The sequence below is a fragment of the Bombus impatiens genome, unplaced genomic scaffold, assembly GCF_000188095.3.
Source record: "Bombus impatiens unplaced genomic scaffold, BIMP_2.2 scf_0113, whole genome shotgun sequence".
Classification (NCBI taxonomy): Eukaryota; Metazoa; Arthropoda; class Insecta; order Hymenoptera; family Apidae; genus Bombus; species Bombus impatiens.
Window position 1 is genome coordinate 281,409 of NT_176532.1, and position 24,303 is coordinate 305,711.

General features: G+C 40.3%; 1 protein-coding gene across 1 annotated transcript; it reads right to left on the bottom strand.

Annotated features, from left to right (window-relative positions):
* Positions 1–12,231: 12,231 nt before the first annotated feature.
* On the bottom strand, positions 12,232–23,834 carry LOC100747675. The gene is made up of 3 exons (XM_003486410.4): positions 22,809–23,834; positions 19,656–19,838; positions 12,232–16,236 (listed from the first exon to the last, which is right to left on the bottom strand). Exons 1-3 carry the CDS (start codon positions 22,866–22,868, stop codon positions 16,048–16,050), a joined length of 432 nt encoding a protein of 143 aa, XP_003486458.1. The 5' UTR covers positions 22,869–23,834; the 3' UTR covers positions 12,232–16,047.
* Positions 23,835–24,303: the final 469 nt, after the last annotated feature.

Sequence of the window (24,303 nt, forward strand, 5' to 3'; positions counted from 1 at the left end):
TTTACTCGTTCGGAGACACGTTTTCAATTGTAGCAATAGAAAGCCCTCGTCCTCGTTTAAACTCATCCGGACTCATACGCTGGGTCGACGTACAATGGCGGCCAAGTACTTTGACCCGAACTTACAGCTTTAAGTCGGGCTTTCGTTGGCTCCTTGTAATGGTGTAACGATCCCCGGATTTTCTTGCCAACTCGGAGGAAACGTGACTCTGATAAACGTGTCTCCCAATAAAATCTATGACATGAGAAAATCGTTGCAGAGTACGCAAGCGTGTCGTACACGCGTTGTGTAAAACGCGGAGGGTCTTCGTTTCTCGTAACGCTCCACCAATGGAATTACACTGTCATTCATCTTTCGCGTGAATTCTGTGGACGCGCGGATCCTCGGCTGATATTTACGTTTGAGCAAAGTGAAAAATGGGAACGGATCGTCGAAGTTCGATAAGAATCTAAAACTTTATTTTTCTAATTAGCAAAGTAGAGTTTGGAGGGTGCGTTTTATAAAATCCTAAAATTTAATAAGCAATTACCTTCGAAAAAATGAAAGATTCAAAGTTTATAGCAGGAGCAACGTAAATTTCTGGCTCATAATTTATATAACTCGCGATTATGTTTTGTGCCTGACTACCTTGATTAGCAAAATGAAGTCGTATAACAACGATAAATTTTGAAATTGCTTCTCGAGATTATTGCGCAATGGTCATGTGATAAAACTGTTATTGCATCGAGCATCTCGCCGCTTTATGAACTACCACTTTGATCAGGATGACATTTGTGTATCGTTGAACTGCGGTGATTTACGTTCTACAGTGAATACAGTGTAGCAGCGTTTGAATATCATTGATAATGGCGTTTTCCTATTCATAGTCGGAATAGCATTAACGGTTTTATTGCGATCCTGATAGTACTTCGTAATATTCTGTATACGATCAGAACTAAACCTGTCGCGTATTATTTCAAAACGTAATCAAAGATCGATTGAATCTATGGAACGTACATAGGGTGATTATATCTAGAATTTCGTTATATTATCGAAGCGCAGGATACAGTTTCAGAATCGCAAATTCTGAACAAAATCGAAGTTAAAAGAGGTTATCGTATAGGTGCACCAATCTTCATTTTTCAGTTTCCTCGTCTCACTCCCTCGACGTTCATTCGAGAACCTTGCGCCGCTTCGATAAAGCAGTTCCGGACGCTTTAAATATTTGACGAGCTTGCGTGTGTTCGTCGCGTTTCTATGTAATCTCGTCTTGTTCAGTCCGGTGCTATCGATGAAATGTTTGAAAGGGAAGCGTGGTATTAAAGCCTATTCGCTAAAGGCCGTCTCTGTCGTGAGAAGTAATTTCCGGATGAGCGAGGAACGAAAAGGGAGAAAAGTGATAGAAAAGAGAAGAAGAAGAAAAAAAGAGGCGAATCTCTTTATATTTCCAGTCCGTTACAGATTTCCCACAGGCAGTTTTACATAAAATCACGACTGTAGGATCTCGATTTTTAGAATCAGACCGCTTCGTCGTGTTGGATTCACGGAACATAATTATGCGTTTGTATGACGCTTAACTAACTGCACAATAGGGGTGGCGTGATAGCTCGACCTGCGGCCTCGTTCCGTGTTGGTCGTTGCAGCGAACGTTGAAACCTGTTGCAACCGACTGAAACGACCTAATGTTCTCTACTCCCAGTTGAATCCATTTACTTTTCTTCCTTTTTCCTCGATTTTGTTTCGCTTCCACTAAGCGACAGGGAATCAGCTCTTCCTGTCCTACTCGGTCTACGATTTATTTCCCGATTCTGTTGTGATCTCTTCCTTTATATCGCTCTAATCGTACAATATTTTTCTTCCCTGTTGTGGGGTACGATAAACTCTGAGATAATACAGAATATTCCTTGCGTAAATATAGATATTATCGATTAACCAGGCAATATTACACGTGATTTAATAACGACACAACAGTATAGCATTGTTTGCATGTTTACTGACATTTATCTGTCTAATATAATATAATATAAAATTAATACAATTTAGAATTAATAAATTAATTATTAGAATTAATAAATACAACTGATGTTAATACAACTATTAACAGACTAGAATATAATGTTAAACGTATAACATAAGGTGAAACGATTATTGACAGCGGTCGTTATTAAGCAATTATTAAACCAGTTAATTAACATTACTCCGACACGGTATTAGTATCCGTCAAACTACACAACTTCCTTGAACAGCCTATTGTATCGTGTCGGTGAACCAGCGAATTTACTTCAATAACAGGATCCTAAGGCTTTGTGTTCCCGTCAGAGAAGCGTGTGACGCGATCGCTGTGTTCGAAATATCCGGAAAGTTGAAAATCGACGAAGAATACAAGAGGAAAAATTTGCCACGGGAGGAAAACAGAATCGACGGACAGAAACGAAAACAAACGTCGCATCGATTTGATCGTGTTGTCAGTCGTCCTAACTTGGAAGTCGTAGGAAGCGCGCGTCGAGCACGAAACGGGAGTGCGACTGATTCGATAACTTCCTGGAACATTGTCGGGACACCTCCGTTCCTCGCTGAGCTGTCCTTATTAGGGTCGCTCACCGAGCACAAAGGCTTCGTTGAAAAGTTTTCCGCGGGAATCGAAGGAACGTCCGGAGAAATTTCTCAGAAGTAAGCCGATTTTCCGTAACGCTCTTAAGGATGTAACACTCTCCTCTTGAGTGTAACTCAACGAAAATACCATTAGAGGATCACGAAGTCGATTGATGAAACTATTTTAATTGAGCTTGCTGTGATTAACGCGTCCTCTTGAAAATTTGCGTGGATTTGAGTCATCCTCTTTGAGACGGAGGTTAATATTTTTGTTTATTTTGTAATTCGTTTAAAGCGTAAATTCGTTCGAAAAGGTGAAACGATAGAAACTATACTATTCCCGTTTCGAATATAAAAATTTCACGGTCTATTCCTTCGTAATGAAGACGATTAACGAATAACGAAATTAGGAAAAGTTGAAGCGGCGTACGAGCCGATTGGTAATTAGTGAAATTCGCAATCAGAATTATTGTCAAACTGGACATTCGTGTGGTAATAGAATTCGACGTGATGCACAGACTTAAAATTGATCCTGATTGTATACATGTCACAAACCAGATTGAATATCATGATGGCACATTCGCTCGTACGCTGTCAACTCCCGGCTCTCTACTCCCAATCGAATATCCTCGTTTGCCGTGTCAATCCCACTTCGTTTACTTGATTGTCAGGGCATAATAATTAGACAAAGGTAAAAGTAACGAAGTTCGGATGTTAATGGTTGGTTAAATGTGCCTCATGAACTAAATTACAGCCTTTCCTAGTAGTAATCGATCAAATTATATCTTTCGTTTCATTTCGAAAAACAATATTTACACGAAATTATCTCAAGACACGAGTTACATTAGCGGTATTTCCTTTTTATTTCGTATTGGAATACAACGATATTAATCGCATACAGATGAGGCGATTGATCGAGCGGATTCTTCCCTTCGTTGACCAACGATATCCCCACTAGCGTACGTTCGTTAGATGTACCGCAGCGGCTGGCGCGTGCATGCTGTTTCGAAAATTCGGCGAAAGAAGCGTAAGGATATGGATGGAACATTGGGCACGTCGAGAAGCTACTAGAAGGTTCCGTGGCACATGTGACGCCACACAGACATCTACTCGCGTCACACTCGTTACTGCATAGAGAGTGGGGGTTCAAAACCTTTCCAAGGGCCATGGGTCACTAAGTCAGTCAGTCTGAGAATAACTAGCCAACTGTCTACATTCCACGACACACTTATATTTCCTGTAATAATTGTTTAATAAATATCACATAATATTATTTCAACACAAACGTTGTGTCTTCCACAGATTATTAATCTTAATTCCGAGATTAAATTCTAATATTTTGCCATCGATTAAAATATTTTGTTAAGGAGAATAAGCTCGAATAGCCTTGAGTTCGCACGTACCGACCCCAGATCATCCTTATTTTAATATTCTTCCAACGTTACATAGTTAGCTTGAACCAACCTGGCCTGTCCGTATGTATCTTATCGCGCACGTATTTGCTAGAGCCGTACAACAAGTTTGTTTGTTTTTCGAACCCGGTTCGAAATGAAATTTCCTCGGCCAGCTACCGTGCTCTCCTCATAAAATCTCGTTAATTTTCATGTCATCGTGTGAGGGAAAAAATGTCACCCCTATGAACGATACGCTAATGGCGCTAGCGGAAGTAATCCGGCATTAATTTTCTTCCTCGTGAACATCTGTCCTTTTCTACTTTCGATGGCAACCGTTAAATAAGGTTACGCAATAAATTCTCCACTGACTCTTCTTCTGTATTTGTCGTTTATACGTGCAGGATAAGATCGTAAATTTAATTGAATTTTTGTCAGCTCGTGATGAAATTCGACGCTCATATTTTTGTTTTTCCTTTTCCTTTCCTTCTTCCTTCGCGAAATGTTTTATGAATTTTTCTGAAAGCGAGAATCGCTGGCGTTCTTGTTTACGCGAAATGCATTATTCTTTTGTACGGGATTACGCCAACGCGTTGTCGGCATAATACGTTATAAAACCGGCGACATTGCTCGCCTTTGCACCACGTGGGTATTAAGTAACGGCAAATGCACGCTCGAAGCATAGTTGATGCAATTACAATGAAACAACACCGTATCATAAAATATCTGTGCATCTGGTGGCTGATGATGAAAGCTACGAAAGTATTAGAAGAAGCGCGAGGACGACAAAATTCGCGAATGCTCGACAGACGAAGCGTTCGGATTTTCTCGTATAATTGAGGATCCTTCGAAACTGGTGAACACGTTCGAATTCTCGTAATTAAACGTTGCTCGTGACACATGTTCTAAACACTCTTGCGCGCAAATATTGATTTAATATTATTCTGTTTTGGCGAGTAAGAGACACGTACGATGTACGTGTCCGAAATGTCCGATGAAATTTTCGTTAGGACGATGCTGGTCGATTTTCGACCAATATAAAACAAGGGATGAAATTCATTTACATTTAGCGCGGTTACAACATAGGGTTGTTTAAAGCGCAGATCCCGGAAATAGGTCGTCGTCAAATCGAATCTATTCGCGAGTCGAACTAATGAAGCGTGTCGAGACGTACTTAGCGGAAATTCAGCGGAAAGAACACTTGGCATCGATGAAAGTTCGAAGAAAGAAAATGCTTTTCGTCTTACGTCCACGTGTCGAACCAACCTGTATTCAAATAGACGGAGAAACGATTTAATAAAATCGAAAGCGGGGGAAGATATAATGCGAGAACTGGAGCGTGAAAAGCTCGTTTTAAACTCGCTGGAAAACAACCATAAATATGCGACTCGACCGTGGTTCGCACGAACACATCGAAAAAGTAAGCTTCGTTTCCACTCGCGGAATATCCTGGGCATGCAGGCAAAATAAGAATCCTCACGTTTAAGATTTGCATTCGATGCCGCGGCCTAATTATTCAATTTCACGTCGATTTGGAAAACAGCTTCAGAAATTTCTTACATCGGATTCGAATGTATTAATTTTCTCAGTTGAATTCTTATCCTCGTAATGTCAATACGGCCAGCTGTAAATTTCCAGGATTTCGTGATCTCGATCGAGAAAAGAGAAGATAAGGATATTAATTCAAAATGCAAATGATCCATTGTTTTCTAGAAATTCCATTTAGTATAGTAGCGTCTATAAAATAAATAAACGCGACAAGCTTCTGTTGAATGGAGAAGATTACGTGCCCTTTGAAAAGTGACCCGAGATCCAACACCCTTCCTTCCCTCTCTTTAAAATTGCTTGGCTACTAAAGAATGAAAGTTCTCTCGACTTGGCTATTACCCTGTGCAAGTTTTCAAGAAGCTTCAGCTTCGAGCCAGCAAAAGACCGCGTTCCCGATCGATTATTACATAATACTATGGTCATTAATTCTTAGCATCGATAGTCCTCGATTACATAACTCAACGTGATCGTAAACAGATTGTTTACCACGTTCCATGTCGAAACTCAAGTATAGAGCTCGCTGGAGTACGCTAATTAAATTTAATTCAACGATAGGCAGATTACTCACGTGACGCAAGTGTATTCGGTCGATTGGTTCGGAGGGAAGGGTAAAGTCCTGCTCTAGAAGTTTTCATGGCAAGTTTGCGGGATCCACGGAATCCACAGTCGAGAGAGGACGGATTATTGCCTAGATTTACGGAGACAGTCACGGATTTACGGCGCCTGCTCGGAATTTCCATCTGGTCTTCCGGCAAATTATCCCTCGATCAAGGTTCGATGCACCATTGTTCCTGGTTTCCTACCTGGAAATATTGATAAACAAACGCTCCTGCATAAGCTGAGCGTTAATTAATTGCGCAACGAACGATAGTAATCGGTTAATTCCTCGGCTAGCGTTTATTAACAGCGCTGATCATCGAGCATACTGAACTCGATGCGCCGTTAAAACGGCGATACGCTGCTCGATTTAGACTATAAAGTTATTTGTAGTTCGAATAAACACTATTTTAGTTGACTCTATATTGATTCAGCGTGTCTGGATAATAGTCGATGTTCTAAGTTAACAAGGACTGATTCCAAAAACGCCAAAGATCTTGAATATAAACAAATAATTATTTTCTAAATTATTTATTTGAAATTCTTCGTCTTGTTATTATACCGCCAAAGGGTTAATCCAATTCTCCCTTCGATGCACTGCTATCCGGCATACCTTTTCGTTTTAAATTCTTTTCAGCAAAGTACAAAAGTAATTGGACCGAGGGTAATCGCAAAGACAGCGTAGCATGACACGTTGTTACGGATACTGTCATGATCTCGTTAGAAATTCATGATTTTGTTTGTTCGATTGCATACACATATAACGAGGCAAACAATAGACATACTGCAAGCGTATGCATGAGTTTTTCACACGACAAATACATATGCATGCAGTCGTTGCAATGTGTCCACACGACGTGTCGCCCCGGGTAGATTTGGAGATTGATTCGCGAGGTTATAAATATCGAAGTTTGAATAACGCATTCGCTATTTTAATTCAACTACTGGCTCGTTCCACCAATTTCGAGGACCATAGCTTTACGAGGATTCGTTTGCGGTGTTTTTTTTCATTAACGGATCAGTCAAACGACACCTACAAAGTGGACGAAATATTAGGTTGTCCGAAAAATTTCTTTCGTTTTATGACGAAATAATAGACGCGCAACGTTTTTTCTTTTATATTATTTCGTCGAATTACGTACGACCCATTTTGTTCTGTCGAGATGAACACCGTGACGTTTCACAGACTCGGTTTTACGTTTGTACGAAGGTGTATCGTTGTAAAAAACACGTTTACGAAAGAAAGACACTTTTTCGTCAATCTAATATTTATCTCGAAGAACGCATTGCTGTGAAGTAGGAAAAATTTCGCTTTCCTCCTACTTCGAACTTCATCTATATAATACAAATTCGTCGTATGCTTTTATTAAAAAATGGTGTAGAATAATTATACTTAATGATCGAGAGCCGGTATCTGTTCGATTTTACATCATTCTCAAGAATTTCATACCTCAAGCTTTAATTCGCTATTCGCTATTAATCATTAGCGACACCGTTGAAGACGTTGCTTCATTAATTATAAAACCATAGAACGTTCTTTTCATTTTACGACAGACTGTGACGACAAAGATCTCTTTTACTACCAGTTCATCGGTCACCGTGATAATGAATCTTCCTTCTTTCGCTGGGGGGAGTGGGTAGAAATAACGCAGGTAAAGAGATATCGTTATTGCGCAAACAAATTACTCGAACGTTGGATTTATTACGGGACCCATTCTTTTGGATCGTCGCACTCGAATTAATTTTCCTCGAGAGAATAATGCGACCTGTCATTGCCCAAATTAAAGTTTCTCGACCGATTTATTAAACAGGAAGTAGGTAAATTTACAGGTAACGTGGAGGAACAATCACCGTGTTCGACTCACGGGCCGAGAAACTTTCGACGTGCACCGGTTAAGCATACTTCGCGTCAGTCCTTGAGAGAAACTCGGTTTCCTGCACTCTCAACCTTTCGATCCTCGAAACTGCTCGCGAAATCATTCGAGTCTCGTCGTGCAGACGATTTCGAAGCTGTCGTATCGTATTTTCAGACACGATTTCGCCGTTATTCGCGTTTAGACGTTCGTCGTGAATATTTCAGAACGCGATAAGCTGAAAAGATTCCTCTCGCGTCAAGGATGAATTGTGTCCGTATAATACAATTTGTGTTTACTCGAGTCTTACACTTACGCGTTTGATCAGGCTGATTGTTTCGATAAAATATCGTTCGAGGTACAATAGAACTGCATTTATTGGATAAATTTTATTTAGTACACGATTAAACGAAGTATCGATCGAATCCACTTATGGATATGAATTCCAATTAGTTAAACGAGAAACACATGCATAATGAAGAGAATGATAGTAGGGAAAATTAGTGGACTCCTGTTACGTTGTTACGTATATTCAGTGACCACTGTTTAAAATGTCATGGCCTATGCTTATCGCGTAAATTCGAAAAGATAGTTGATCCTTACCGATATCAAGAATATTAATTAAATCGAACCTTTTAGAGGAAGAATAAAATAAAATCTTTTAGAATCTTGAATTGAATATTTATATCCAGCATCTCTCTTATTGTATACGTACGAGTATATATTCTACTCATGTTCATAATTAAACCTTGTGTGAATAAAAACGTAGACCGAATTAAAGCGCAATATATCTGAGAATCGATTGAAATTAAATTGATCGAGATGCAAATGATATTCAACCTTCTCAGAGATCTCTTCCATATTTATCAATCAACTTCGTTCCGTTGAAATATGTTTCGCAGTCGACAATGATTGTTTAATCTTCCAGCGTATTTACAATTTACAAGTCTTCTACCTAGTCAATTTCGCACTCCCATTTTGTTAATTCCAGAGATTCTCAGATGTTACCGTTTTGTCATTCGAAAAGTTTCTCAATCTTCGTCCATTATTAAGATAACACTCGAGCCCTCGAACAAGATAATAATCTCTCGGTACAGTAACTACAGTATAAAATATATGAAATGCATTCATGGAATACACGTTTTCATTCGCGAATACAAAATAGGAATTTCCTACTACTTTAGTTCGAGTTCTGCTAGGAAATGACATTCTAATTTCAACAAAATTTGAAATTATGAAAGCTATGAACGGAATTCGTAGCATTACGAATTACCATGAGAATCTTGTATTCGCTTTAATGATAGAACCGACGTAAATATACCGATCGAGAAAGCGAAGATGGAGAAGGAATCTCATTCTTCAAATTTCTCATATCAAAAAGACAAAATCATCCTATTTCTTAAAAAAAAACACACCGTGACAACTCTATAGAAATCTTTCGAAAAATTACTAATTGGTTATTTCGACTACTCTGTTGATTTTAACGTTAAGTATTTGCAAGCATCGTGTGCAAATTATTGTCGCTAGTATCAGAGGAATTTTACTCTGCGATCGTGCGATATTTCGCTAGATTCCTGAACATTCGGATTGCACTCGTTGGATTTTTTGACGTGTACTGCATAGGGCAGACTTGGTTGATTAATAATAAACACATCGCGAGTTGCTACGAGCTGTCAAAACGGCGGACCATTAGCGTGAGACTGGTAAACTGGCAAAGAGACGAACGTGTGTGGCGGTTCGTTGAATTAATAGATGCCGCGATACACGTCAGTCTGTTAATGCAATCTATGTACGAGCTCGTCACACATACTTGCCATTCTCTTGCATGCGCACGTACACACACGTGTCCATGACAACGCGATAACATTGAAATTTCAATTAAATGGAGACCACGCTGATCTGTTGCAAACATTCGTTCGTTTCATCTTTTACGTAGAGAATATCGAAACATCGCGTTATACATCATCTCGAGTTGTTTCAGCAAAGTCTCTTTTAATCTAGAATATTATTAGAACCTATAAACTCTGTCTAGTTCCTAAAAGTCTTCTTTTCGGACACGAATAGTGTTATTTTGTATTTTAAATACTCGTACTTTAGCGAAGATCGCACGATTGAGGTTAAATCGACGAGGTAGTTACTGGTACAATCTTCTATAAGCGGCGTGCTCGAAGGAAAAGAATATTCGAAAAGCGGTGTCGTTGTAACTTGTAATTTATCGATGCATCGAGGGGCCCGATTAAAGGCAGATTCCGCTCTAAGTACGTCGTAAAGCTTGATATATGTGGACCCGGTGCGGAAACGCGTTCCCGATATTCTACACGAGCTGAGATTTTGCCGAAGAAACGAATATCTCACGATTACTTAGCTCACGCTGCATGCTGTTTGTACTCCGATGAGATACGGACAGGAATTAAAGGCCATCCTCGTTTCACGACTCGCTCGAAATGGTATCTACGTAGACACGATCTCGTCACCAGAATATAGAGAAATATTCATTTGAGAACCGACCGCTTGGTATTCCGAAGGAACAGATAACGTTATATTTCGAATTTCCATTCGTTCTACGATCGCGAGATAAAGAAGAATCGTTGAATGTAATGAAAATATTCTTCAGGATATACGAACTTCTCATAAGGAAAATTCTACTTCCTTATTGATTCTTTAATTTCACTATATAAATGCACAATTAACGTGTATTTCAATTTTCAAATATTTATATTCTCAAGTATTCGAATACATTATATTTGATTGTTTCGATGTATCGAGTTTCGCAGAACGCGAATCAACCGTAAGCACAGCCTAAGCGTAAAGAACGTATCGAGATAGAAACGAATGTTCAATGTAGATAAAAACCCAACTAATAGACAGAATGGATCCTATACGTAAATAAGGGAGAATGTAACATCTACGGTACGAATCATTTCTCAGAAATCTCGTAAATACGTGTAACATGGACCACGGTTGGAAACGTGTTGGTGGTTCAAATGTAGGTAAGCGTCGATCCCCTGTCGCGAGGAAAGGAACGGGAAAGAATGGATCCTGAAAGCTTTTTTCATTTGAGTGATCCACCACCCATGGCTTCCACGTTGAATCACGTGGCGTGCTCATTGATTTCGCGGAGAAACACTTTCAAAGAGAAACTTCCTCTTGGGAAGAATCGAACTTACAAAGTAACCTTTTCATCGGAGATTCGCCAGCCACGTTTCCGCGCAGCACTGAAACTCGTGAAATTCGAATTAACGAAGGCTAATTAATATACATTAATTTGGTGTCGTTGCAAAAACGACGAATACCAGATTCGAGGCTCGTTAAGCGGTGTTCAGAGCTACGTAAATCAGAATTATCGCAAATCGACGGTCGGTTCAATGCGCAATTAATCATCAGCAACGCCGATATCAACGCGAAATTTCGCAAGCACGCCCCACCCAGCTGGCGGCTACAATCAACACGATTCAGTCGACGAGAATTTACTGGACGCCGAGGACAGAAATTCGTCGGAAACCGCGACGTTTCGTCAGCCACGAAGAGGATACAATTTTATTCCGTGTGCGCTCATTCTCGAGCTTCGCGTCTTACGAGATTGCTTGCTCGAGAACGAATCGATCCGATAGATCCGACGTTAACCCGATATTTTGGAAACGACGTTCGCAACTTTGAACGTACGCGAACGTGATAGCTAGATTTTTCAGTTAATTCGAACTATTTTCTGCTGCCATACCGGCAACCTTCAAAGAACGTGCTTTAACGGCGTCTGTCAGTGGGCGTTAATGCGTTCGTAACGATGGTCGTAGTGACACGGAAAGCGTAACTCGTTCGATGGAATTTCACGATAGCATCGCGTAAAAGTCCTGTTGCTTACCGTGCACATATATCTGCGTGTATTTTATACATCGGCGACAAACGTCACGCGTAAGTAGTAATTTTCAGAAACTTTCCCCTATGACGTGAATCGTCGACGTCGTCGTGACGAGAGTCGAAACAAGGATACTCTTTTCTATCGGAATATTTCACTTCGCTACGAGATCTGATCACGTTTAAGCTCAAGGAATGTACAAGAGGAACATGGTACGAAGAAAGTGTAGATGAAGTTTGGAACCTTTCGCTGAAATTTAAACGTGGAAATTTAGCGTGGAAAAGATATTCGCGAAAAGAATAGCAGATCCAGCGTGAGAATTATAGGGAAATTATTTAACATGGAGTACGACATGGATTCGAATCGACACGTACTTTTACGTTATTTATATTTTGTCGATTGTAGTACGTGAATTATATATTACGAAAATCTTCATTTTATTTCTTGGATATAACTTACATTTCACATGTCAAAAAGCAAGACAATTATTTGTTAGCATACGGTATTGTGCGGAACGAAAACCGGATCCGAAGTGAACGTGTTGACACGCTAATACTTTTCGCCTTCTGTATTTCTCGTAAAATACATAAGATGCAAATTGCTTAGATTATTCTAAGTGGTAATTTTAGCTTGGATGTAGGAACATTGGTGTAGGAAACATTTTTCGGCAAGCGAACTTTTGTATTCTCTGGATCTTCCATAGATGAACGACTCACGGAATTTCTCGTTGGTTCTTTTCAGAATTTTTAGAGCATGTTGCAGCCAAGTGGCACAACCCACTTCCATTCTTTGACCAGGTGATTTTAAATTTCGTTTCCTCGTATAGCTCGACTCGTGTGAAATTCGTGAAATTCTTTTCGAATTTCGTAGAACAAACGATCGAACGATTTGAAAGATCACCCAAGATCGAGTAACGTTTCTCTTCGAGTCTTAATTTCGAAAAATCAATTTCATCGGAGATCCAATCGTTCTACGACCACGTGACACAAATCGGACGAGAGGAGTTGCAGAAATCATATAAAATTTCAATTCTTATTCAGATAGAACACGGATATAACTTTTTCTAGAAAGAAAATATAAAAGTATAAAAATAAGTATACTTGTTTGTCCAGCTTTTACGAATTCCTTTTCTCTTTCTCTCTCATCTTGCGTAAATACGTAGAGTGTTGATCGATTAATCGTTTCCTAGATAACTTGGATCAACGATCAGATTCTGCAGAAAATCAAAATACGCTTTAATTTAATACCTTAGAAATTGAATCTCGCGATTTGTTTGGGAACGTCATGGCTGAGATACGAGATTTTGGATAACGTATACGAAGGATATACGATGTCAACAAATTCTCTTGCAGGGAAATAGCTTCCCTGCCATAAATTAGCCTCTGTGCTCGTTAACCCGAAGCACAATGCCCCGAGACAGTGAACACCACCAGAGCGCGCTTTCTCTTCGAATAAATTCGAAGTTTCGTCGTAACGGACTGCTTGAGCAACTCGTTTAAAAGAAACCCCTTTCCTATCTACGCCAGTTTGATTACCACAACAATACGGAAGTTCTTTTTCGGCTAGGAACGAGCCAAGTTAATCACGACACCGATACCACGAAACTTGGACTCAATCGATCTTCACCGCACTCAGCGAGAAAACACTTACGAATTCTCTTCGTAATCGTGCCGCGAACCAGCTACAATGGCCGCAGAATCTTTAACCATCCCCGTACAATGCCTCTCAGAATGCTTCGTTTAAATAAACGATCGTTATCGATTCGATGAATTGTCAGGATCGAAACAACTGTAATTAGGTCACCGTGTGGTACTACAATCATAGACGCAACGTCGTATGCTCGTTCCGCTAATTAGATTCTCCATCATCTACGTGACGATGACGGTCTATTACAACGAACGACGTCTTCAAGCTTCGAAATAATCAACGATTCCGAAATAATAAATTGACGCGCGAATAAAATTATTTCCCAACGAGAATTAATTAGAAAGTTGGAAAGTAATCGAAAAGTGTAATTGTTTTGAAATTGCCGCGTCCACCAAACGCGATTGGAAAGTTTCTGTTAACACGTCGAAACGAACACGAAAGGTCCTTAATCGATTATTCGCTCGCATGACCGCAGTTCTGGAAACGTTTCACAATGGTTGTTTCTCGTTGTTAGACGACTCGTGATAAGTAGGAATTTCGAGAGACGCCAGGATAGAGAGGAATCGAAAAGGCATTTAATCACGGTGTTCGCGTATCGAAATGGACGTGCTTCTTTCGCGGTGAAACCATTGAAAGATGGATGTTGCAATCGCGTGTTTCGTACCGGACCGAATCAAATTATCTCGAAATAGGATCGTAGCTGAATTACGGGACTACGTAATCCGCGGTGGGTCAGGGTGCTGGACTTGGACTGAAATCGCGGTTTCCTCGGTGGTCAGGTACGCCATGTCGTGTTCCTTGTCGTTAACGCCTTTGTTAACGAGCTGGAGGATTTTATTTCACTGCCGTGGAAATTCTTCTCTTTATTTTCCCACCTTCCTTCGGATCTTTTCTCGTTCTCCGAGGTTTTCTCTTTCTCTCTTCCGTTTCCTTCGTCTTAATCGCTTAGCAGGTCGATTAATTAACCGCGTAAGAAATAATTAAAAGATAAGAAAAGGAACGGAGAAAAAGTATGGCGGTGGCTCGCGACGCAGATAAATCGCAACTGAAAGCTTCGCTAATGAATTACAACGTAGCTTTATATTTTTTTCTAATTAATGGACGCCATCTATTAAGCGCTGGAACATCGATGAATTGCTTTGTTTCGCCGCCCTTCGCTCCTCGTCGTTCTGTGTTACGCGCCCTTGGCTTCTCCCCTCTTTTCGATTCGCTACGAATGGCCCTCCACGGTTATTGTTCAGGTGAGAAATTGAAACGAACAAACGGTAGCGCCGGAGGTCGTTCGAAACGATACTCGTGGTTACCGCTTAATTCATTGTACCCGAGCTCGTTTCGTGTTCAAAGTCGGCTGCACAACGAATCGACGTTCGCAGTCTCTCAGAAAAGTATTTGGATAGTTACCGTAGAAAACTTTGATCGGTATATTTTATATATGTAACGTAGTCGTATTTTCATTCTATGAACATTCATGCTATGTTTACGTCGACGTTTATTTGTCAAATATATTTGTGATCATTGCGTATGTTTTCAATGAATATCTAATTGTCTGGTTTCAAAATGCACGAGTGCAGTCAAAATAGCTGTGTCTCGTTACAGCGCTAATAAAATTTTCAAATGTTTCATACGGCACACATAATATATATTCATGTAAGGTTTTTTACATATATCAAAATATTTTACGCGATCCAGCAAGAAAAAGTTATAATTCGTCGGTTTCATTCTTAGACAAAATAGACGCTTGTTGGATTTTATTGAATTTTTATTAAAAACAATGCTTCGTCGTTTTATTCGTCGCTTTCCGATTTGCTCCGTCGCTCGAGCAGAATGAGCAAAAACGATAGGATAAGGAAGCTTGCGTTAAGTCGTATTAAACGCAGCTCGTATTTTTCGACTATTATTCCGCGTCACTCTTCATAATCGTAATTTACGAGCAGCTCGGAGTTTAAGTAACCATGGAAATATGGCCTTTCCACGGTTTCTATCTCGTAATCCGACACATGGACCTTCTAACCAATCTGCATGGACGGCATCTCACCCATAAGAATAAAAAATCACAGTGGTTCGTGAAATAAACGGATCCAAGTCGACCGTAGATCTCCAAGGGAAAGGTGTCCGAAATCGATCCACGCTCGAAGCTTCGTCCGCAAAATAGCCGCAACGATTTGTCGTGGCGATTGCTCGGAATAAATTTCCCAAGCGATCGCGACGCTTTTCGAAATTTATCTCCGCCACTGCATAGATTTATTTGCGAAAGAAGGGCGGCGTGCACACGCCGCTACCGCCAACGAAAACGTTGCGTCACGCAGCTAAATAATCCCACCGGCGGACCAAACAAATAATTCTATCTTGCGAAACTTGTCCGCTCGAATGGGACTCGTTCAACGCTACCGATGCGAACTTACGTATTTATTGCTATTAGCAGTAAAACGTAATAACCACCCGGCAAGAAACCGTCGCTCGAGTGATCGCTGAAGAGATGAGACGAAGAATTCGCGGCTGAAGGAAGGTATTTATCGAAGAATTCGTTGTTCGTCGTGAAAAACCAAGGAAAGTCCGGTCGAAGAATGCGAGTTCTCCGTGGCTCCTTTCACGCAGCTTCGTCCTTGGATGAGAACGCAGGATTCTCGCGGGATGCTCGCGTATCGTAAGCCAGCTTCGACGAATCCGCCTTTCGTATCTCGTTCTTGCTCGTCCCGTTTCTGCAGATCATCTCGTTGGAAGTAGCTGGTACGCTGATTACTTCTGTCAGTTGCATCGCTGTGGCGAATCGCAACGCCTGAAAGCAGAATCGAGAGATCGTCAGCGCTCTGCGAAACTTGCAAAGCTATTCAGCGGTATGCACACAAGGGACTCACGTGTGTTCAATCGTGTTTCGTTGATGAGATCAAGCTATTGACGTACGTCGCGTGAAACAGTGTTGGTTGAACAAAGAGAAGGGAGTGCAAACGGGTCGGTGCACGCGCGTAGGGCAAAGGGTGTCGACTACAATGGTCGTTGAATCGCTCGGGAGTCAGAACCTTCCTTCGCGGTTTCACGCCCAAGAGAATGTTTGAATTGCCAAGCGTAAATTAGGGGATGACGAGAGTTTGACGCGTTCAGTGTTTCTTCTTTGTTGGTTTTTTCAACTTTCTTTCTTATCTAATTGCTATTATTACTCTTAAAGAAAGCAATATCTTCTAGCCTTGTAAAGTGTTAAACGAGAAACGAGGAAGATGGAAAAATGCGAGTAAAAGTTAGTGCTACGTAAAACAATTACGAAGAGAATTCGATAAGTTTACAAGGTTCTTAGGATAATTCTTTTATGAGAGACGGAAAGTTACAACCTTCGCAGACTCGCAAAGGATCTGATGCAATTAGTTTCTTGGGCCGATATAAACGTGTTCGAGGCGAATTCATTAAAAAATTGTATTTTTCGCAGTTTCCTCAAGGCACCACTTAACTACAGAAAAATCCGCGCAACTACCACCATTTCCAATCCTCGTAAATTACGAATCCGGACTACGAGTAGATAACGTTGTTTTATGTTATCAACTAACCTTGTTCCAGTTTAGACAGACTTTCTGCGCACCGTTTAGCCCCGCTATTTGTTGCTTATTTTTATCTCTTCGTTTTTCACCGTTTCCGTTTAACCATCCGATAAAACTTTCCTTAGTCGATGTTTCCGCGTTCAAGTCGTTTAACCACGTTCTCTATGTAAATCGGCCACGAATATTAAATACAACTCGTTCTAACAATGAATTTTTTACACGTATTAGGTTGTCCGAAAAATTTCTTTCCTCTTATAAGGAAATAATAGACGCACAATGTTTTCTGTTTTGTATTAGTTTATTGAATTATGCACGAATATAACAATAGAAATAGAACGAAATGGATCATATCTAATTTAATAAAATAATATAATACAGATATTATTGTTCATCTATTATCACCTTATGAAAGGAAAGAAACTTTTCGGACAACTTGATAGTATTTTGAACGAATAAACGACCACGTATATTCTAATTTTTATCTGTTAAAATTATGGTTGAGCGATCTTGTGTAAAATCGCTGTATCCCATTGAAACGCTTTGGTCGATGTGAATTCAGCGATGTGATTCAGTGGACAATTAAAAGTAATTTCAAATCGAAAAGTTATCAGAAAGGTTTCGCTATCCTGTATAGTAAGTTTTTATGAATAGGTTGAATAGGATTGAACGTTCGTACTTTCTACCTATCTCGCATTTAAATATACATATTAATGTTTTTATCGAAAGAGCTACGCCATTTCTACTGATCAAAGCCGAACTTCTCTGTTTAGTCGCTAAATTTGATATTTATTTGAAAGTAGTATTTTCTCAAGTAATATTTTACTAAAGTTTATCCCAAAATAACCAGCAACCACACCATTTAACAGAATATATCGGTAGTTGAAAGTGCTATAAATTTTTCGGACAACCCAACACAACGACCAAAAGTTCGATCTCGTGGAAATACAATATACCACATAGAAAAAGCACAGCGGGAATAGAAATTGCATCCATCGAGGTGAATTTTTGACCCGCGGAAAACCAATTTCTAGAGTAGGTAAGTAAACCACGAACATAAAACAGGAAAATAAAATCGAAAGTATGTGCAAGTAACGCGAATCGTTCGAACCGATAAAACATACGCGCTTTTAACGAAGCGCAACTCGAAAATGCTGAACGAACAAACGCGATTTCGCGATGTACAACTCAAGTGCAATTTGTTACAATGTCTACGAGTTTTAGATACGCAATCGTCGAACGATGCAGCTTCGTCGTCGAACTTGAAAAGCGATTCGCACGTGGCCGATTCCTGGACAATTCGATTAGTTTCTGCGCCATCAGTCGCGCTACAGCCACCCACGTGACTTATTACAAGATTAAAAGTAGCCGAAGGGCGAAAAAACTTGTCCAATTGCGAGGCTGTCTATCGCTCGCGCAAACAGGACCCTCTAATTCGCCGCCATCCCGCTTTTTCCGCACTCTCGAAACGACATTTATTTCCGAACTTCATCCCCATTCAATTACGCGTTTCATCCTAGTCGTTTACGGAGAGTTTCGTCGCGCTCGCTTTCCACGAAAATTGAACGGAAATTCGCCAGTGAACATTCGGCTGCAATTCGTTGCTACGTCCTCGTTAAGAACGTCGAGGACGTGTATATTGCATTGTTGACGACAACGTTATATGAGACTTTAGGCGAAATGAAATTACAAAGAGCCAAAGAAAGAAAAATAATGGCACACGATTAAAACGAGGAAAATCCAGGAGAAATCCATTTTTAACAAATGCCTATTTACTATTCTACTTTTAAGAAGAAATTCATCTTTTAAGAATTAACAGTCAGTATAAATACTCTGGTGACCAAAGGTTTTGCGACCGCCTGTAAATTATAAAATTCCGCGCAACTCAAATTTCGCGAAATAAGATATTTTTTATCAGAACTTTGTTACTTCGACAAGGAACAGTGAAAAATTGTTTAAATTGAAAAAGTATCGCTCTCTAAAGTACGAGCAGTGAATGAAGTTTTTGGTTCGACGGGAGTTCGACTAAGTTTAAGCGTAGCGGAATAAAGACAGCCATTGTAGAGAATCGCTCGAGTTTGATGGTTTAGGAACAAGCGCCAAACTTCTGTCTCGAAAGACAAACGACCGGGAGAAAATATCACACCAATGCTTGAAATCATTTCGGCGAAAAATCGAATAATCATACGCTCGTTCGATTCACTCAATTACTCTAGTCTTTTCGCCTAATTCAGAACTATCGAGCCAATCTTTTCGACTCATTGGCGTGCATAATCGTTTACCAGGTGGTGCGAACTATTGTGGCCTTATATTCTTATTAATTCAATTGTTTCGTTAATTGTACTTTTCTCTAAATTTTTACGCTCCATAGAACATTAACATGCCAAAGGATGAAAACGTAATCTCCAGTTTTCTCATCCCGTTCTATCAAAAGTTAACAATGAGTTTGGCAAAAGTTTGCTACGAAAATTCTATGGAAAGTAAGAAGATGAACAAAGAACGCTTGTGTAGTCAATTCTCGAGTTCACCGTAAAATTTGCCCCAGTATTCGGCATTCGCCGAGACTGCTGTAAACATTTAACGAAGCCATTGGCAGTTGTCCAATTCCGCGGAAGTTGACTTTCGTTGGCTGAATACGATTGCCGTGCGGTTATAACTTAAAAGTCATTACCTTTCGTCTGTCCCTGTGGGCAGAATACAGGATCCAGATAATGTAGCACACCATTATTATGGCCGGTATGCTGACACCAGCTATGGTGGACGCTTCCCGTAGGAGTGCATGATGCACAGCGAGTAGCATGATTGCCAGCACAGCTCCACCGGCGACGTATCTTCCGGTCCGACGCCGTTCCTCCTATCGACAAATAGCAAATATTCAGACGATGTTATAATTAGACTGCGAATTTTTATGGGAACTCATATTTTTATGAAAATAACTAAGAAAATGAAACCTAAGCGAAAACTTGTTTCAGCTGCTAAGAATTTGTAATATAACGAGCGTTGTACTTTGAATATTTCATGTATCTCTGCATTTTGTATGCTTTCTATGTATATCTGCAAACCTTTCATAAATTCATAAAAATTCACTGACTATTTATAATTCTTCCCACGACTGTAGGTATACGTCATATTTAAATAGCGATCGCTTGAACACCTGCTACAACGGAACGTTAAGATATTACTGGACTATGGTTATTTACAATAAACGAATAAGCCCGACGTGGCCTTATTATATAAGATATAATAATATTCGTAATGTGTACATTAATACTAATTAACCATAATGTGTACAATATGGTTCAGTATTATATGTGAATATTAGAAGACAGTTCTTTCTGCTTGAGATTCTGTGATGGATAAGATTCTTGTAACCGACGTTTTGCTGCACTTTGTCCAAAGATATCTTCATTAGCTTTTCGCGTGTCCCGCATGAAACTTTCGCGATGGTTCGTTTAGGAACGTCCCGATGTAAAATGGATGGTGATAAGATCGGTAACAGGAGGATGTACACGAACGATGCAATAGAAAGATTATGGTGCAGATTCTAAAGGAAAGATACTGGCTTTGACGCTGACAGTAAATCTATGAACGCTGATTGATGAAATGGGAACAGTAACGCGCTTGAAAGCAGAGTAAGTAAGTCTCTGGAAACGGAGTTGTAAAGAGAACTGGTCTCTTAAAACAAAATCGTATTAAAGTAGTACTGTCCAATTAACGCGCTCGCTGTTACTGACGCAACCGCTAAATTTTTCATGCATTTTAATAAACAGATTTAGGAAAACAAGCATAATGGTAAGCAATGAGGTTGAAACAATTGGCTAAACCAAGAATATTTCTGACAAAAAAGGTATATTGGTGAAGATGATGTCATTCATTAAAGTAAAACTGTTCCATCTCTTGGTAAGAAGCATGATTCAAAAAGTTCATGATCCGAACAAAGACTTTCTAAATTCGGTTCTATATCGAGACATATAGCCATATTTCCATGACAATAAACGTATTAATGTACAACACGCAGAATTAAAAAATGCACAGATGAAGAAAGGTACGTAAGCGGCAAACGTAAAGTAAAGATTTTCTTCGGGAACTGCATGGAAGAATCCCTGATACGCTTGATTCTCAAGATTCAACGAGGTCAGAGGATGGTTCTACGAATAGAATAGGAGAAAACCACAAGTACTGGAATTCGGACAGTCCGTATTAAATTTTGGATAACGGCGGCCAGCGGAAGTGACAGCTCCATTTCCATTCGTGCGACGCCGATGCAATTTGACCTGTCGCGGAGCTACTTTGCATTCGGTGCGCAAATGCGTCCATCCGCACCATCACTGATATCCTGACGCGTTTTCCTATTATTATCGTATTCAAATCGAAATATCGCCGGATATACACAGTCGGCACGCTCCGTCGCTGATCTATTTTGCCGTAAGTCGCGCGCAAGCGGAGGCGTGCCTCGTAGATACGCGAACGGTCGTATCACATGCACCACCGATTCTGAAATGTGTTTTGAGGATCGAATTCCCGACCATTCTTCCCATCGTTTTATTCGTTGAATATTTATTCGTTGTACGAAGTATACTGTAACATGCGATACCTTTCGGCATAGTTTCTCTTTAATAATTTAATCTGGTTTGAAGAAACTGTTCTTTAGATGAAAAAAGAAACAACGAAGAGGAATCTAAATTCGATATCACTCGGCTCGCTTATCATTAAATCTTTGCGTAAGATGGACTCGATGCACGAAATATCTCTAGTAACGTTCATAGACAAAATTGCGCGCTATTTCACTTTGGATTTTCGTATTTACTTCTTAACTGAATGAACTCTGCATGGATTTTTTTTTCTTTTTTTTTTTTTTGATAGTTTAGCTTGGTTAGAAGAATCGTTTCTGTGAACGAAAACAAGCGATATAATATAAGACGGCCTATGTTGTCAATAGTTATTGGTTTAATCGTAACATTTAGAAATATGGAAGTGACGACGTCGGTCCTAATAGAAGCTACAGCTGGTGCGAAAAAGCAGCGAAAGAAATTATTATAAATAAATTTTTAAATAGAAAGAATTAAGCAGGGAAATGGATAACGCGTTAATATCGTTAATACGCGTAACTGCGTAATAAAAAATATTACATTTATACTTAACAAGTTTCCAAATTGGGTAGAAAATACCATAGGGACACGGTTTCCTATTTCATCGCAGCATATGACCCGCTTCCGTACGACTCGTGTTATGCGAAAGCGAAGGATTAACGTTAACGATGCGACTATGCCTGTATTTTTATTTGCGAGAAGCATTCTACATGGAGCAACATGCGGAGGACAGAGAAACCAAAGCTTTACGGACTAAAAAATATTGCCACGGTTAAAATATTACGTTCTAAGAGCTTCGTTCGTGAAATTACGTTCGCGCGATATTCGCGTCTGCGGTGAAGCGTGCACTGCGTCGTTCTTCTGTAACGTACAAGTACGAATGGACTAATTTTTCATTCACGAGCGAATGTTTCAAAAAAAAAAAAAAAAAGAGGTTCGTCTTATAAAATTCACATTCATAGCGTAACGTTACGAGAACCAGATGGCTGTCTAGCGAGGGAGATCTGCGTTCGAGGTTGCAGAGAAGTTTACACGGATCGTTGGAAAAGCCGAAGGGATCGAAGTAGGACGCATGGGACTGGAACAAAAGTCGAATGGAACTGTACTAAATTTCGAATGGCGAAGTTGCGGGAAAAGGTTCGTGCCCAAACACCTTTTACGAAACCTTTTCCCTCAACTCTGCTCTTTCGAAATCACCATCCCGCTAATAATCGTTTGAAAATATCGTAACTAACCGAGGTTGCAACAGTATCGAGGGTGTCCCTTGAAGAGGACTCGTTCGATCTGAGAGGCATGGTCCTGACAATGACATAAATCAGCTTCACCGACAGATTTAAATAATCCTCAGGGATAGGAAGGCCCCGGTGGATTCGAACTTTATTCTTTCACGAACATAGATCATCGATACTCCCTCTTCGCGATTCAATCTCCCGGTCGTTCTTCTCGATTCAAGCGACGACATGAATCATTGCCAGACGAAGGACACCTTGCAGCACGACCAACACTCTCCTGCCGTGCATTTTATTATACACGGTATTTCACTTGTCTTGTATTGCAACTGGTTTCGTTTTCTTTTCTCTCTCTCTCTCTCTCTCTCTCTCTCTCCCTCTCTGTTTCTCTCTCCCTTCGGTCGACAATCGTCGAAAATTTTTACGACGGTAGGTACGCCTGAGGAGATGCCAAGAATTTCGCAGCGAAATTTACGGACATACCCGCCGTTAAATTAAATGTCGCGTATTTACGGCCGCTGTGGTTTAATTAGAAAGATTACGACTGTTGTAGTTTAATTAAAAAAATTACGACGAAGGGGAAGAAAGCGAGTCATCGTGGAAAGTCTTCAAGTCTTTCGTCTCGATTCATCCGACATTCATACGCTGACAGATGTAGTCACTTTGAAACAACAGACTGGACTAGCAGAAATCACCACTGTTGACTTCTTGGGTCAGGTCATCCCTTCAGCTTGGTCGCACCACGAAAGAAATGGCTGTATCACGATTTACAGCGACTACTTGGACCACGTTGGTCCCTTTGGTATAAAAGAAAGGATGGAAACAAAAGAGAAGAGTAACAAGGGTCTACAGTGGTTCACCAAGTTCACGATAGACGATCACGACGGACATCTCGCGTGCACTGGAAGCCGTGCGTCGATCCTCGCGTCGAACGGGATCGATGGTTGGTCGAACTGGCGCGAGAGAGCTTGGAAAATGAGAACGAAGAGGCGTTCGAAGGAAGATGTATCGGGAGAACAGTGCCAGCCGCCCATTTACAACGTTGCCCGGCACAATATAAGCCAGGCAAGCTAGCTAGCATAATAAACGAATAACACGATGGACCAACACACCCACGTACATAGACGTTCCTCTCTCAAACATGGCGCGTTGCGTTACTCGCGGAACCGATCGACGATAGAAGATAACTGTCTTTGCCAAAATTTTCTCTGGTGCTTTGCGAACGTGCAGGTCGAATACCTTTGGTAAAATTGCTATACGAAACAGTTTGACGTTGCAGAAAATGAGCTTTGTACGTGTATCGTGTCCTAAATTGACGAGCGTTGCGATGAACTGCCAGATACTCGTCTTTCAATTCGTTTTTACATTTTATATGTATTAATGTACGCTAACACGTTGAAACGCGGCGAAGCTGACGGCAAACCGTGTTACGTTGAAATCGAATTAGCCTTGTTCCCGTGGTCCGTGAGAGAGTTTCGAACGGAATGTTGACTCCCGAGCA

Bases quoted from the DNA above. Each gene is read 5' to 3' on its own strand.
- LOC100747675 (XM_003486410.4), bottom strand. From the start codon at position 22,868: ATGCCTCTCAGATCGAACGAGTCCTCTTCAAGGGACACCCTCGATACT. The intron at 19,839-22,808 runs GTTAGTTACGAT...ATTTGTCGATAG, and splicing joins TCGATACTGTTGCAACCTCG to GAGGAACGGCGTCGGACCGG. The intron at 16,237-19,655 runs GTAATGACTTTT...TTCTGCTTTCAG, and splicing joins CCCACAGGGACAGACGAAAG to GCGTTGCGATTCGCCACAGC.